Source organism: Chiloscyllium plagiosum, unplaced genomic scaffold (genome assembly GCF_037043375.1).
Source record: "Chiloscyllium plagiosum isolate Xiang-an unplaced genomic scaffold, Cpla_swu_hap1 HiC_scaffold_45, whole genome shotgun sequence".
NCBI classification, from domain to species: domain Eukaryota; kingdom Metazoa; phylum Chordata; class Chondrichthyes; order Orectolobiformes; family Hemiscylliidae; genus Chiloscyllium; species Chiloscyllium plagiosum.
In genome coordinates this window covers 14,548,741-14,563,098 of record NW_028270183.1, presented here as the reverse complement: position 1 = coordinate 14,563,098, position 14,358 = coordinate 14,548,741, and the positions used below count along the sequence as shown (strand labels likewise).

General features: G+C 41.5%; 1 protein-coding gene across 8 annotated transcripts in view; it reads right to left on the bottom strand.

The window, feature by feature from the left end:
- Nucleotides 1–14,358, bottom strand: part of LOC122552212 (dedicator of cytokinesis protein 7-like) — a 176,945-nt gene that overhangs the window by 123,826 nt on the left and 38,761 nt on the right. For all 8 annotated transcript variants that reach the window (XM_043694840.2, XM_043694839.2, XM_043694834.2 and 5 more), the window contains exon 2: nt 12,126–12,216. In XM_043694840.2, coding sequence (XP_043550775.2) covers nt 12,126–12,216 — 91 coding nt within the window. The remainder of the gene's footprint in view (nt 1–12,125; nt 12,217–14,358) is intronic.

The window sequence follows — 14,358 nt, the reverse complement described above, 5'->3', positions numbered from 1 at the left end:
AGTGAGGAGAAAGTGAGGACTGCAGATGCTGGAGATCAGAGCTGAAAATGTGTTGCTGGAAAAGCACAGCAGGTCAGGCAGCACCCAAGGAGGAGAATCGACGTTGAGCATGAGCCCTTCTTCAGAAGAAGGCGGGCTCATACCCGAAACGTCAATTCTCCTGCTCCTTGGATGCTGCCTGACCTGCTGCGCTTTTCCAGCAACACATTTTCAGCGGTTTAGAAGAGTGAGGGGTGACTTAATTGAAATGTGTAAGATCCTAAATTGTCTTGACAAGGTATATGTGGAAATATTTAGTTGCCTCTTGCGAGTGAGTCCAGAACTTGGGGGCATTGTTCTAAAATTGGGAGCGTTTGCTGACACTGATAACCACGGCTGCATGCTCATTTGGGAACGCACGGTTTCAAACGCTGATGTCATCAAGTAAACTTTGCATAGGGCGGCATGCACAAATGCGTTACTGCACACTTTCAGGGAAGTATGCACGATTTTGTACTGGGGAGAGGGGATGCTGGATTTGAAAGGGGTGGCGTATAGAAAATGATAACCCCTTGGACTGAGTAGGGAAGATGGCCCAGAAACAGGTTGGGAGTAATATGTAGAATCCAGGGCTGGCACCCCCTCTCTCCCTTCAGCACTACCCCTGGCTCTCTCACCACACTTCTCCTCAGTCCTTTCCCAGATCCAGATTTCCTCACCCTACAATTTTCCCAGGTCCTCCTGATCTCTCTCCACCCCCTCCAACCCACTGATTCTATTGCAATCCCACCTCCTCTCTAGTTCCAATTTCTCCCTGTGTCCCAAACTCACTCATTCTCATTCTCTCTCTCTTAAATGAAAAATGTTTTTGTCTTGCAGGTGGAGAAGGCGGGATTATTGAATAGTCAAAGCCAAGATAGAATGATTTCCCTGCTTAGTAAAATTTAGGGTTTTCAGGAGTAGATGGCAGTGTGGAAACAGACTGGCCAGGATCTTATTCAGAAGTGGAGTGGGCCTGACTGGCAGAATGCCCACTTCTGCTCCTAATTCGTAAGTTTATGAGACTAGTTTCGATATCTGGTTTCAATTCCTGACCAACTGAAGAGGTTAAAAAGAAACTGTTAGAATAGATTTCACTCAGCAGACTTTGCACTTAGTGTTTCTGATGTCTACAAGCCCATAACTCCTCTAATTAACAACTGAATAACAGGCGACAGGCTCAGGAAATGTGAAAATTATATTGTCATTTTTCTAAGGCTGAGACATGACATGAAGCTTTCCTCTGAATCTGAATTGTGTTGGACCTACCCTAAAAGTGTTTTATGAACTTGGATTTCAGGTACATCATTAGTTTAACACTGGCAACACCTACTTATTTAATCTGCATGGAACTGTTCAGAACTGTTCAAGTGGAAAGTGCTCCTTTTGCCCAGCCAATAACTTATTTGAGTTCGATGACAGTAAAATATTAAAAATAACTAGTTTGATATTTTCATTAAGGCATCAACACGACACTTCCCAAACACAAAGCTTAGGACAGGCTCAAGGCAAAACCACCACCTGCAAATTTTCCCGCAAGTCACATACCATCCGGTCTTGGAAAGACAATGCTGTTCTTTCATTGCTGCAGGGGAAATTCCCAGAAATCCCAACCAAATTACACAATAGAAATATCTTCACCACACAGCTCTCACATATCAAGACAGTTCACAACCATTTTCTCAACAACAATTGGGGATAGCCAAATAAGCTGGTGTTGCCACACAATTAATAACAAAAAAGGCAGCATGTGGTTTGATGACTTCCTTCAGAAACCACACTTAAAACCTAGACAACACAAGCTGCTACCACATCCGGTCTGCTCATTACTTACACATGCACCCTGAATGTCACAATTTCACTTAGTACATAAGACTTTCAGTGAACAAATGATGTAGCTCATCATTCATTCACTTCCTCCTTTCCTCACAGGCTCCACCTGAGAAATAAGTCTGAGCAGCAAAGAACAATCTGCAGAAAGGAAAATTCAAGGACCTCAAGATGATTTTTAATCCCATAACCTGTAGCTCTAATCAGCTGTGCAGCTCTGAGCTGGTGCTTCACACTCACTTATAGTTCAAAAGCTACTAGGCAAAAGCATCAACTCAATGTTTTCAGTCTCAATCTGACTGACTCCAGAATGTGAAAAGTCCTGTGGAAAGTGACACATGTGTTATTTCTAAAAACAATGGGATCTTGAGTACTTTCTGGATAGCTGACCTTCCCTCAGTGGAAGTGAACTCAAATTCAATGTGATAACATTAAAGTGGAAAACTGCACATTTTTCCATTAAATTTCAAGAAAACAAACAAGAAAATAAGCCAGAATAAGCTCACTGTCTGGAATTTATTGTGGAATGCCATTTTACAGAGAAATCTCTGCAACCTAACAGAGTAAAGCATCCCAGAGGTTCCAAAGAGCAAATGAACATAACAGAAACTACAATCTTCTTCAAAAGGGATAGTAAGGTGAAAGAATCTTGGGTGGACAAGGGATGTAGAACATCTAGTCAAGAAGAACAAAGAAGCTTACTTAAGGTTGAGGAGGCAAGGACCAGTCAGGGCTCGAGGGGGTTACAAGGTAGCCAGGAAGTAACTGAAACATGGGCTTAGGAGAGCTAAAAGGGTGCATGAAAGAGCTTAGCGGGTAGGATTAAGAAAAACCTTAAGGGATTCTACACTTATGTAAGGACCAAGAGGATGGCCAGAGTGAGGGTAGGGTCGATCAAAGATGGTGGAGGGAACTTGTGCCTGGAGTCGGAGGAGGTCCTTAATGAATACTTTGTTTCAGTATTCACTACTGAGAGGGACCTTGTCGTTTGTGAGGACAGAGTGAAACAGGCTGATATGCTCGAACAAGTTGATGTTAAGAAAGAGAATATGCTGGAAATTTTGAAAAACATAAGGATAAGTACGTACCCTGGACCAGTTGGGATATATCCAAGGTTACTACAGGAAGCGAGGGAAGAGATTGCTGCATCTTTGCCGATGATCTTTGCATCCTCACTGTCCACTGGAGTTGTGCTAGATGATTGGAGGGTGGGAAATGTTATTCTCTTGCTCAAGAAAGGGAAGAGGGATAATCCTGGGAATTACAGACCAGGCAGTCTTATGTCTGTAGTGGCCAAATTATTGGAGAGGATTCTGAGAGACAGGATTTATGACTACTTGGAAAGCCATAGTTTGATTAGAGATAGTCAGCATGGCTTTGTGAGGGGCAGGTCATGCCTCACAAGCCTTAATGAATTCTCGGAGGATGTGACAAAACACATTTGATGACGGTAGAGCAGTGGATGTGGTGTACATGGAATTTAGCAAGGCATTTGGTAAGGTTCCCCATGGTAGGCTCATTTCAAATCAACGTTTCGGGCAAAAGCCCTTCATCAGGAATGAGGCCTCATTCCTGATGAAGGGCTTTTGCCCGAAACGTACATTTTCCTGCTCCTCAGATGCTGCCTGACCTGCTGTGCTTTCCTAGCACCACTCTAATCTAGACTGTGGATACAGAATTGGCTGACCAATAGAAGACAGAGGATGGTAATAGATGGATAGTATTCAGCCTGGAGTTCGGTGACCAGTGGTGCTCCGCAGGGGACTGTTCGGAATCTCTGCTCTTTGTGATTTTTATAAATGATTTGGATGAGGAAGTGGAAGTGTATGTATGTTAGTAAGTATTCAGGTGACACAAAGGTTGGTGGAGTGGTAGATAGAATGGAGAACGGTTTCAGGCTGCAATGGGACATTGACAGGATGCAGCACTGAGTTGAGAAGTGGCAGATGGAGTTCAACCTGGAAAAGTCTGAAGTGATTCATCTTGGAAGGTCGAATTTAAATGCAGATTACAGGGCTAACGGTAGGATTCTTGGCAGTGTGGAGGAACAGAGGGATCTTGGGGTCCATGTCAATAGATCCATCAAAGTTGCCACCCAAATTGATAGGGTTGTTAAGTCAGCATATTGGCTTTCAATAGCAGGCGGATTGAGTTTAAGAACAGCGAGGTTATGCTGCAGCTCTATACAGCCCTGTTTAGACCACACTTGGAATAATGTGTTCAGTTCTGTCGCCTCATTATAGGAAGAATTTGGAAGCTTTTGAGAGGGTGCAGAGGAAATTTACCAGGATGCTGCCTGGACTGGAGGGCATGTCTTATGAAGGTAGGTTGAGGGAACTAGGGCTTTTCTCACTGTAATAAAGAAGGGCAAGAAGTGACTTGGTAGAGGTGTACAAGATGATGAGAGGCATAGATAGAGTGGATAGTTGGAGACTTTTTTCCCAAGGCAGAAATGGCTGTCACAAGGGGGCATAATTTTAAGGTGATTGGAGGAAGGTTGAGGGGAGATGTCAGAAGTTGGTTCTTTACACAGAGTGGTGGGTGATTGAAATGCATTGCCAACAGTGGTAGTAAAGTCATACATTAGCGACTCTTGAATATAAACATGGATGACAGTAAAATGAAGGGTATGTAGGTTAGTTTGATCTTAGAGTAGGATATAAGGATGGCACAACATCAAGAGCCAAAGGGCCTGTACTGTTCTATGTTCTAAAATAAGCTGAGCAGTGAGGACAATAATACAGTAGGAGCCTTGGAGTACATAATAGGTTAGACACTGACCTTGACCAATAGCTCTAGCATGAAATCTAATTCAAATGCCTGCAGCTGCTGTTTGTAGCTACCCTTGGCAGGAAATCTGCTGTCATGGTTTGCCATGCATGTCCATCTTGCACCAGTCTCATATACCCACTATACATTAGTCAGCAACTGTTGTGACATCTGTTATCCAACTATACCGAGGCAGACCCATCTTTCTGCTGTCCTCACTTTGCCCTCAAGAAGAATTTGCTGTAGCTTCTCAGCTTTAATCAAATACAAGTTATTTTCAGGATGCCACTTCCTTTTTCCCAAGATTTTTTTTCGTCCTTCAAACACTTGTTCAATTGTCTTTTGGTCTATATATGGAATTTTAACGTACACCTCAGCCTCCATTTCTCAAATGTTTACTTATCCTCCAGGTTTCCAAGGCATTCAACAAAGTGGATAGAACTGGCATCTCTTATAAGCTTTATTCCTTGATTCAACCAAGAGTTTACTTGTGGTTAATATATCTTTCACCTTCACAAAATTACTTCTAGCTACCTCTACATCTTTAAGCCGAAAGCAACAACGCAGCGAATCCGATGGTCAAGGCTACTGAACTGTGTTTCCCTGAATTGTTTTTCCTTTTCTCTCTCCTCTCTGTTTTTGAACCTGAGAGGGAAAATCTAAGAATGGGTAGAGTTTAAGTTATAAAGTTATGAGTTAGCAATTCACATTTCTTAATTCGCACTGGTCAAATTCCATTCATTCACATTAAACTGTTACTTTCTTGTTAAGTACAAAACTTGGATTAGTATTTTCTTTTATCCTGAGTTTGCCAGTCAGGTAAACTGGAGACTTTGGGATAGCTTGATTAAATCTTTTTACACTTGAGAGAACTTCAGTAATAGTTAGGCTTAATTTCCAATGCCCTTCCTCAGTGTGTCATGACAATGTAAACAAATGTGAACATGCAGCGTGCTAAATTGGGCAAACTCACAATAAAAGAAAATAGTAATTCAATTTTTGTACTTAACAAGAAAATAACTGCTTAATATGAACAAATGGAATTTAACCAATGGCAATTAAGAAATGTGAATTGCTAACTCATAACTTTATAACTTAAAACTCTATACATTCTTAAATTTTCCCTCTCACATTCAAAAACAAACAAAATATAAAAAAGGAAAAACATTTCAAGGAAACACAGTTCACAAGCACCAGTCTGGACCACAGGATTTGATGAGTTGTTTCTTTGAGTTTAAAGAACAAAGAACAGTACAACACAGGAACAGGCCCTTTGGCCCACCAAGAACCGTGCCTTTCTAAAAAAAAAATCTTTTGCCTCTACACAGTCGCTCTATCCTCTGAAATTTCATATATCTATCAAAGTGCTTCTTAAACACTGCTAATGTATTGGCCTCTACCACCTCCATGGGCAGCACATTCCAGGCACTTAATATCCTCTGTGTAAAAGACCTGCTTCTCCCATCTTTAAGTTTACCAACTTTTAACTTAAACCCATGTGCCCTAGTAATTGACATTCTCTATCCTCGGAAAAAAAACCCACTGACTACCGATTCTATCCATGTCTCTCAATTTTGGAAACTTTTATCGGGTCACCCCTCATCCTTCGATGTTTAAGTAAAACAAACCAAGTTTGTCCAATCTCTCTTCAAAGCTAATACCCTCCAAACCAGACAACATCCTGTTAAACCATTTCTGTGCTGTTTCCAAAGCTTCAACAACCATCTGACAGTGTAGCAACCAGAACTATTTGCAATATTCCAAATGTAGCTGAATTAATTTTTTATATAGTTGCAACATGACTTACTAATTTTTATATTCTATGGCCTGTTTTGAAGAAGGCAAGCATGCCACCTGTCTTCATGATCACTTGATCCACCTGTGTTGCCACTTTCAGGGAACTGTGGACCTATATGCAGAGATCCCTCAGTAAGTTGATGCTATTAAGGGTTTCTTCCCATTTCTTTTTGTTCTTTACAGTTGACATAAGGTTGTCTACACAAAGATGCTCTCCTTCATTTAATGGTTTAAAATTCATCCTTTCATTGTCTTCGAAGGTGTTTTATTCTTCCTTCAACAGATTTGCAGATAAAGGTGAGTAGAAGGCAGCTGAAGGTTACTGGAGACTTTCTTTTATCTCCATTCAAGGCAGAGACTCACAGAGATTTTATTTTTGATTTTTTTCTCTTCTCAGCCTGTGAGGAGCCAGTAAAGCAATGCCATCTTGGCAAGAGCCAATCTATATGATGTCAACAAGTAATCAGCCTCCTCAGTTCAAATTGTGAAGTTACGCAATTTGATAACAAGAATAGAAGAGCTAAACATTAGTTAAAAGGAGAAAAACTGCAGAACATTGTGAAACAAATACATTAAGAGCAAGTGGGTAACGAAAGAGAGGGTAGGGCCTCAAAGATCAAGGACATGTTGAACCCCAGGAGATGGCAGAGATATTAAATTAATACTCTGCATCAGTATTTACTGTGGAGAGAAAGAAATGGAGTCGAGAGAATGCAGTGAAATAAACTTTGATGTTTCAAAAACAATTCACATCACAGAAGACAAAGTTCAGGAGGTTAGAGATAATAAAGATGGTTAAATCTCTGGGACCTGATCTAATGTATCCCAGGATGTTGTGGGAGATAAGGGAAGAAATTACAAGATCCCTTGCAGAAATATTTGCATCATCTCTAACTAGGGTGAGATGCCTGATGACTGGAGGGTGGCTAATATTGTAATTTTGTTTAAGAATGGCTCTAAGGAGAAACCGGGGGACTACAGAGCTGTGAATCTGACTTCGGTTGTGGTTAAGTTGTTGGAGGTGGTTATAAAAGATAGGATTTATGGACATTTAGAGAGAGGCAAAAATTGATTATGGATAGTCAGCATGGTGTTGTACAAGGAAAATCGTATCTCACAAACCTGATTGAGCTTTTTGAGGAAGTTATCAAAGAGGTTGATGATGGCAGAGCAGTAGGTGTTGGTTATTTGGATTTTAGTAAAGCCTTTGGCAAGATTCCGCGTGGTAGACTAATTAGCAAAGTTAAGTCAAATGGGATTCAGGGTGAGCTTGCCAATTGGATACATAATTGGCTTAACGGCAGGAGACAAAGAGTAATGGTGGAGGGTTGCTTTTTGGACTCGAGGCCTGTGGCCAATGGTGTTCCACAGGGACCAGTTCTGGGTCCTCTGTTGTTTGTCATTTATATAAATGATTTGAATGAGAATATAAAAGGCATGGTTAATAAGTTTGCTGATGACATCAAAATTTATGGCACAGTAGACAGTGAACCAGGTTATCTAAGATTACAAAGGAATCTTGATCAAATGGATAAATGGGCAGAAAAAATGGCAGATGAAGCTCAATCTGGATAAATGCGAGGTATTGCACTTTGGTACAGTAAACAATGGTAGGACTTGTACAATTAATGGTAGGGCCTTGGGTTGTGTTGTAGAACAGAGGGACCTAAGGGTGCAGGTACATGATTCTTTAAAGTTTGCATCACAGAGACAGGTTGGTTAAAAAGGCATTTGGCACACTTGCCTTCATTGCTCAGTCCTTTGAATATAGGAATTGGGACCTTGCCTTCAATGGTCAGTCCTCTGAGTATAGGAATTGAGATGTTATGTTAAGGCTGTATAGTACATTGGTAGGCCTCTTCTGGAGTACTGTGTCTCTGGTCGCCCAGTTACAGGAAAGATATTATCAAGCTGGAGAGTGCTCAAAAGAGATTTACCAGGATGTTGCCATGTATGGAATGTTTGAAATATAAAGAAAGGCTGGGACATTTTTCACTGCAGAGTTGGAGGTTGAGGAGTGACCTGATAAAAGTTTATAAAATAACGAGAAGTACAGATAGAGTTGATGGCAGTTGTCTTTTCCCTAAGATGGGGAATTTTAAGATTGGGGGATGTATTTTTAAGAGGAGGGGAGAGATTTAAAGACAACATGAGGCAATATTTTTTACACAGAGGATGTTTTTGGTGTGGAATAAACTTCCTGAGGAAGTGGTGGATGTGGGTACAATTACAACATTTAAAAGACATTTGGATAGATACATAAGTCGGAAAGGTTTGGTTGGATATGGGCCAGGAGCAGGCAGCTGGGACTAGTTTAGTTTGGTATTATGTTCAGCATGGACTGGTTGGACCAAAGGGTCTATTTCTGTGTCTTATGACTCTATGACTCTATAACTGAAGGATTTGGGATCCTTGCATATGATTCATACAAGGTAACATAAAACTTCAGTGGTAGAAGAGAAGGCAAATGGAATGTTGGCCTTTATTTCAAAGGGAATGGATATGAAAATAGGAAAGGATGCTAAAACTACACAAGGTACTCATGAGATGACATCCAGAATACTGTGAACAATTTTGGTCTCCTTATCCAAGGAAAGATACACTAGTATTGGGGGCAGTTCAAGAGGTTCACTAGGTATTGAGCAATTTCCTTATGAGGAGAGATTACGTAGATTGGGCCTGTACTCATTTGAGTTTACAAGAATGAGGGGTGATGATACTTATACATGTAATGGGGCTTGACAGGGGAGATGTAGAGAGGCTGCTTTCCCCTGTGGTAAAGTCTAGGACCAATGGACAAGGGGCCAACTATTGAAGATATAAATGAGGGGGAATTTCTTCTTTCAGAAGGTAGTGAATCTGTGGAACTCTTTACTGTCAAGTTGGATTGTTAGAAACATTCAACGCCATGACAGACACATATTTAAGCAGTAAGGGAATAAAGGGAAAAACAATAAAATGGGGCTGAGGATTATCATTTCAGCCATGATCTCACTGAGTGGCAGAGCAGGCCCGATGGGCTGAATGGCTTACTTTTGCTCCTATACCTTATTGTCTTTACCTATCAATTCGGGGGTGTCTGCTTTTGCGCTCACTGGTCCAGGGAAAGGCATCACTGCACACAATGGAGTGTGCTTCAGCAAACATGCTATTTAAGACTGTAGCCATCTCTTTACAGTCTCCTTGGTTTGAAGCAGTATCATCCTTTATTTTAGTCCACATCCAAAAGTAAAGGAAATGAAAAAATATATGGTGTTGACATACACATATGAAAGGGCTGCCAAATTATAGGTTATTTTCTTCAGAACAAATTTTCTTCTTTGTCAAGTGATGGAAAAGGATAGACCAGATCTAGAAGTTGAAGTTCTAAATTGGAGAAAGGCCAATTTTAACGGTATTAGGCAAGAACTTTCCAAATCTGATTGGAGGCAGATGTTTGCAGGTAAAGGGTCGGCTGGAAAACGGGAAGCCTTCAGACATGTGATAACAAGAATCCAGAGAAAGTATATTCCTGTCAGGGTGAAAGGGAAGGCTGGTAGGTATAGGGAATTCTGGATGATTAAAGAAATTGAGGGTTCGGTTAAGAAAAAGAAGGAAGCATATGTTAGGTACAGACAGGATAGATCGAGTGAATCCTTAGAGTATAAAGAAAGAAGGTGTATACTTAAGAGGGAAATCAGGAGGGCAAAAAGGGGACATGAGATAGCTTTGGCAAATAGAATTAAGGAGAATCCAAAGGGCTTTTACAAATATATTAAGGACAAAAGGGTAACTGGGGAGAGAATAGGGCCCCTCAAAAATCAGCATCTAATGTGTGGAGCCACACAAACTGGGGGAGATACTAAATTGATATTTTGCATCAGTATTTACTGTGGAAAAGGATATGGAAGATATAGACTGTAGGGAAATAGATGGTGACATCTTGCAAAATGTCCAGATTACAGAGGACGAAGTGCTGGATGTCTTGAAACGGTTAAAGGTGGATAAATCGCCAGAACCTGATCAGGTGTACCCGAGAACTCTGTGGGAAGCTAGAGAAGTGATTGCTGGGCCTCTTGCCGAGATATTTGTATCATCGATAGTCACTGGTGAGGTGCCGGGAGACCGGAGGTTGGCAAATGTGGTGCCACTGTTTAAGAAGGATGGTAAAGACAAGCCAGGGAACTACGATGAGCCTGACCTCGGCAGTGGGCAAGTTGTTGGAGGGAATCCTGAGGGACAGGATGTACATGTATTTGGAAAGGCAAGGACTGATTCGGGATAGTCAACATGGCTTTGTGCATGGGAAATCATGTCTCACAAACTTGATTGAGTTTTTTGAAGAAGTAACAAAGAAGATTGATGAGGGCAGAGCAGTAGATGTGATCTATATGGACTTCAGTAAGGCTTTCGAAAAGGGTCTCCATGGGAGACTGATTAGCAAGGTTAGATCTCATGGAATACAGGGAGAACTAGCCATTTGGATACAGAACTGGCTCGAAGGTAGAAGACAGAGGGTGGTGGTGGAGGGTTATTTTTCAGACTGGAGGCCTGTGACTAGTGGAGTGCCACAAGGATCGGTGCTGGGCCCTCTACTTTTTGTCACCTACATAAATTGATTTGGTTGCAAGCATAAGAGGTACAGTTAGTAAGTTTGCAGATGACACCAAAATTGGAGGTGTAGTGGACAGCGAAGAGGGTTACCACAGATTACAATAGGATCTGGACCAGATGGGCCAATGGGCTGAGAAGTGGCAGATGGAGTTTAATTCAGATAAGTGAGAGGTGCTGCATTTTGGGAAAGCAAATCTTAGCAGGACGTGTACACTTAACGGTAAGGTCCTAAGGAGTGTTGCTGAACAAAGAGACCTTGGAGTGCAGGTGCATAGCTCCTTCAAAGTGGAGTCGCAGGTAGGTAGGATAGTGAAGAAGGCGTTTGGTATGCTTTCCTTTATTGGTCAGAGTACTGGGTACAGGAGTTGGAAGGTCATGTTGTGGCTGTACAGGACATTAGTTAGGCCACTGTTGGAATATTGCGTGCAATTCTGGTCTCCTTCTTATCAGAAAGATGTTGTGAAACTTGAAAGGGTTCAGAAAACATTTACAAGGATGTTGCCAGGTTTGGAGGATCTGAGCTACAGGGAGAGGCTGAACAGGCTGGGGCTGTTTTCCCGGAGCGTCGGAGGCTGTGGGGTGACCTTATAGAGGTTTACAAAATTATGAGGGCCATGGATAGGATAAATAGGCAAAGTCTTTTCCCTGGGGTCGGGGAGTCCAGAACTAGAGGGCATAGGGTTAGGGTGAGAGGGAAAGATAAAAAAGAGACCTAAGGGGCAACTTTTTCACGCAGAGGGTGGTACATGTATGGAATGAGCTGCCAGAGGATGTGGTGGAGACTGGTACAATTGCAACATTTAAGAGGCATTTGGATGGGTATATGAATAGGAAGGGTTTGGAGGGATATGGGTCAGATGCTGGCAGGTGGAAGTAGATTGGGTTGGGATATCTCGTCGGCATGGATGGGTTGGACCAAAGGGTCTGTTTCCATGCTGGACATCTCTATGATTCTAAGTTCTGAATGTGTGGTTGTTGCTAGCCAATCGGGGAGGCCTGCGTTTGTTGTTGCACTTTCCTACTGGCACAGCTGACTCTAACATTTTTCTCTTTCTGCCTAACAATAATCTGGAACACTCTTTTATCATCAGGTTATGTTGTAACAGCTGTACACTCACCAACTGATGGGAACCACTGCGTTTCTTGGATAGCTGCGGTGAGCTGCTATACTGGCTGGACACTTGCTTTCTGACTTCAGCTGCCACAGTCCTGCAAAGAAAACAACAATTTGTTTCAGTGAATTTCATAACAATGAGAATCTGCCAACTCCAACTTCAGAATGGTGTGAGCCAACAAGGTCAGAGCTCTCTAGGATGAAAATTAAAAGTTCTGACATAAACTCACAGCAACCAGTATAGCTTTTTGTGAAGCTCTCACCCCGTTTTGCTATTTTATGCATTTTCACTGCTTAAAAACATCTATAGCAGCCCAGTCTTGAGGAATAGGGCATTGAACATCTTCCTCTCTTCTGAATATCATGTTGTATTGAGAAAGTGCAACACAACAACTCTTCACCTTTCTCTTTTCAAGACTCTGACTGAAACAACCTCATGAGGACCATAAGCACTGGCAGAGAGCCAGTGGTCCAAATGACCTGATCTGTGCTGTGGAAACGTATCAAGTGCAACAAATCTCAACACAGGCAAAAAAAACAAGTAATCAATCTCCTATTTAAACATTAAGATCATATCCGAAGCAGGGTTAAGGTAATAATTTACAATAAAAATAATGATGAAAAGAGAACCAAGAATGCCACTCAGTGGTTACCAGTCTATTTGGCTCTGGATCTGCACCTTGCCCAGCCATTGCATTAAATATTTAACCATCGCTTCAAATGGAAGAAGCAATTAACCAGGGCTTGACCCAGTTCTACGAATAGCTAATAAAATGCATACTTGTTAATTATTCATTCATTAAATTCATTGGAATCAGGAAACACTATGAAAATGAGAGCCAGGTTTAGCTTCGAAGCAAAACTCAATGCCAAATGCTTCCTCGAGATTCCTAATCTGTACTATGTTGTGTCTCCCTTTCAGTTACTTGCTAACTTGCCAGGATCTGGTCCAGATCTAAGGGCAGCACTGTGGTATCACCTCAAAGTAGCCAGTTCAGTTCCAATCCAGTCTCAGACACGGCCACAATGTCTTTGGAATCTTCTATACATGTTTGTGAAGAGTCAAAGTCTGTACTCGAAACAGTTTCCCATTTGTGTCAGCATGCTGCCAAATTATATATTTTTTCCCACGTTTCCTTCTCAAATTTGTTGGACAATACACGTGTGCCAGCAGCCTGCAGTATTATAACCAGGTAGCTATTCTTTCACATTTAAGCCTTAGAGTGCCAGCATTTTATAAATACCACAGCTAAATTTCAGCCTATCTTCACAGAAAATCAAGTCTCATGCTTTCAACAGGCATCAGCAATCGGGAGAGGAAAGCTATTTTCCACAACAGTACTTTAAATGTTATGAAAATACCCCACAAGCGTCATCACACTCAGTGTTACATGTAGTGGAAGGCCATCCTGATAACAGATGCCCTTAGAACATACCAGCCAGTGTTATGAACACTTCCACTTTTCTGAGGTTGTAACTTGCCCACTCCACATCTGCAAAACAGCTCTAGTTTCAATTAATGGGTTGGATTTTTACTTAAAGAACTACCAAGGTCAAAAAAGATGAACATTTTCAATTTGAAGAACAAAGATGACAATAAAATGACTCTCAATGAACAGATTTGGCATCAATTTCACATTCAAAGGTTGAAGGAATGTTCCCATCTCTCTGGCAGCCTGGTATATAAAAGAAGAGCTCAGCCTCGCCTGTCAGCCCACATGGGACCATCACAGGAACAGGAGCCAATCATTAGCTACAATCACTAACTGGCTAATGAAAATACACTAACTGTGCAGAATCAGTTGAGAAGGCTCATTCCAAGTGTTGTGCACAAGTCCTAGTTGCTTGCTTGTGGCAAATCTGTAGCCCAGTAAGGAGGCCTTGGAGGCTGATAATCAATACGAGGAGCTCAAATGTGCAGAATCATGGTTTCCAAACCCATTCAAATATTGAAGGTGAGCCTGGGATTCAGAATATAAATAAACAGTCCAATTAGTTCTAAGTCCACCAGGACAGCTTCCACAAAGAAACAGCTAGCACAAACTACTTACACTACTCTATAATAGAAATTTCTATCCAATGAAATTGTCTCAACTGTGATCGAAGTCAGAAGTCACACAACACCAGGTTTAATCCAACAGATTTCTTTGAAATCACAAGTTTTTGGAGCACTGCTCCTTTGTCAACTGTAGTGGCTTCACCTAATGAAGGAGCAGTGCTCCAAAATCTTGTAATTT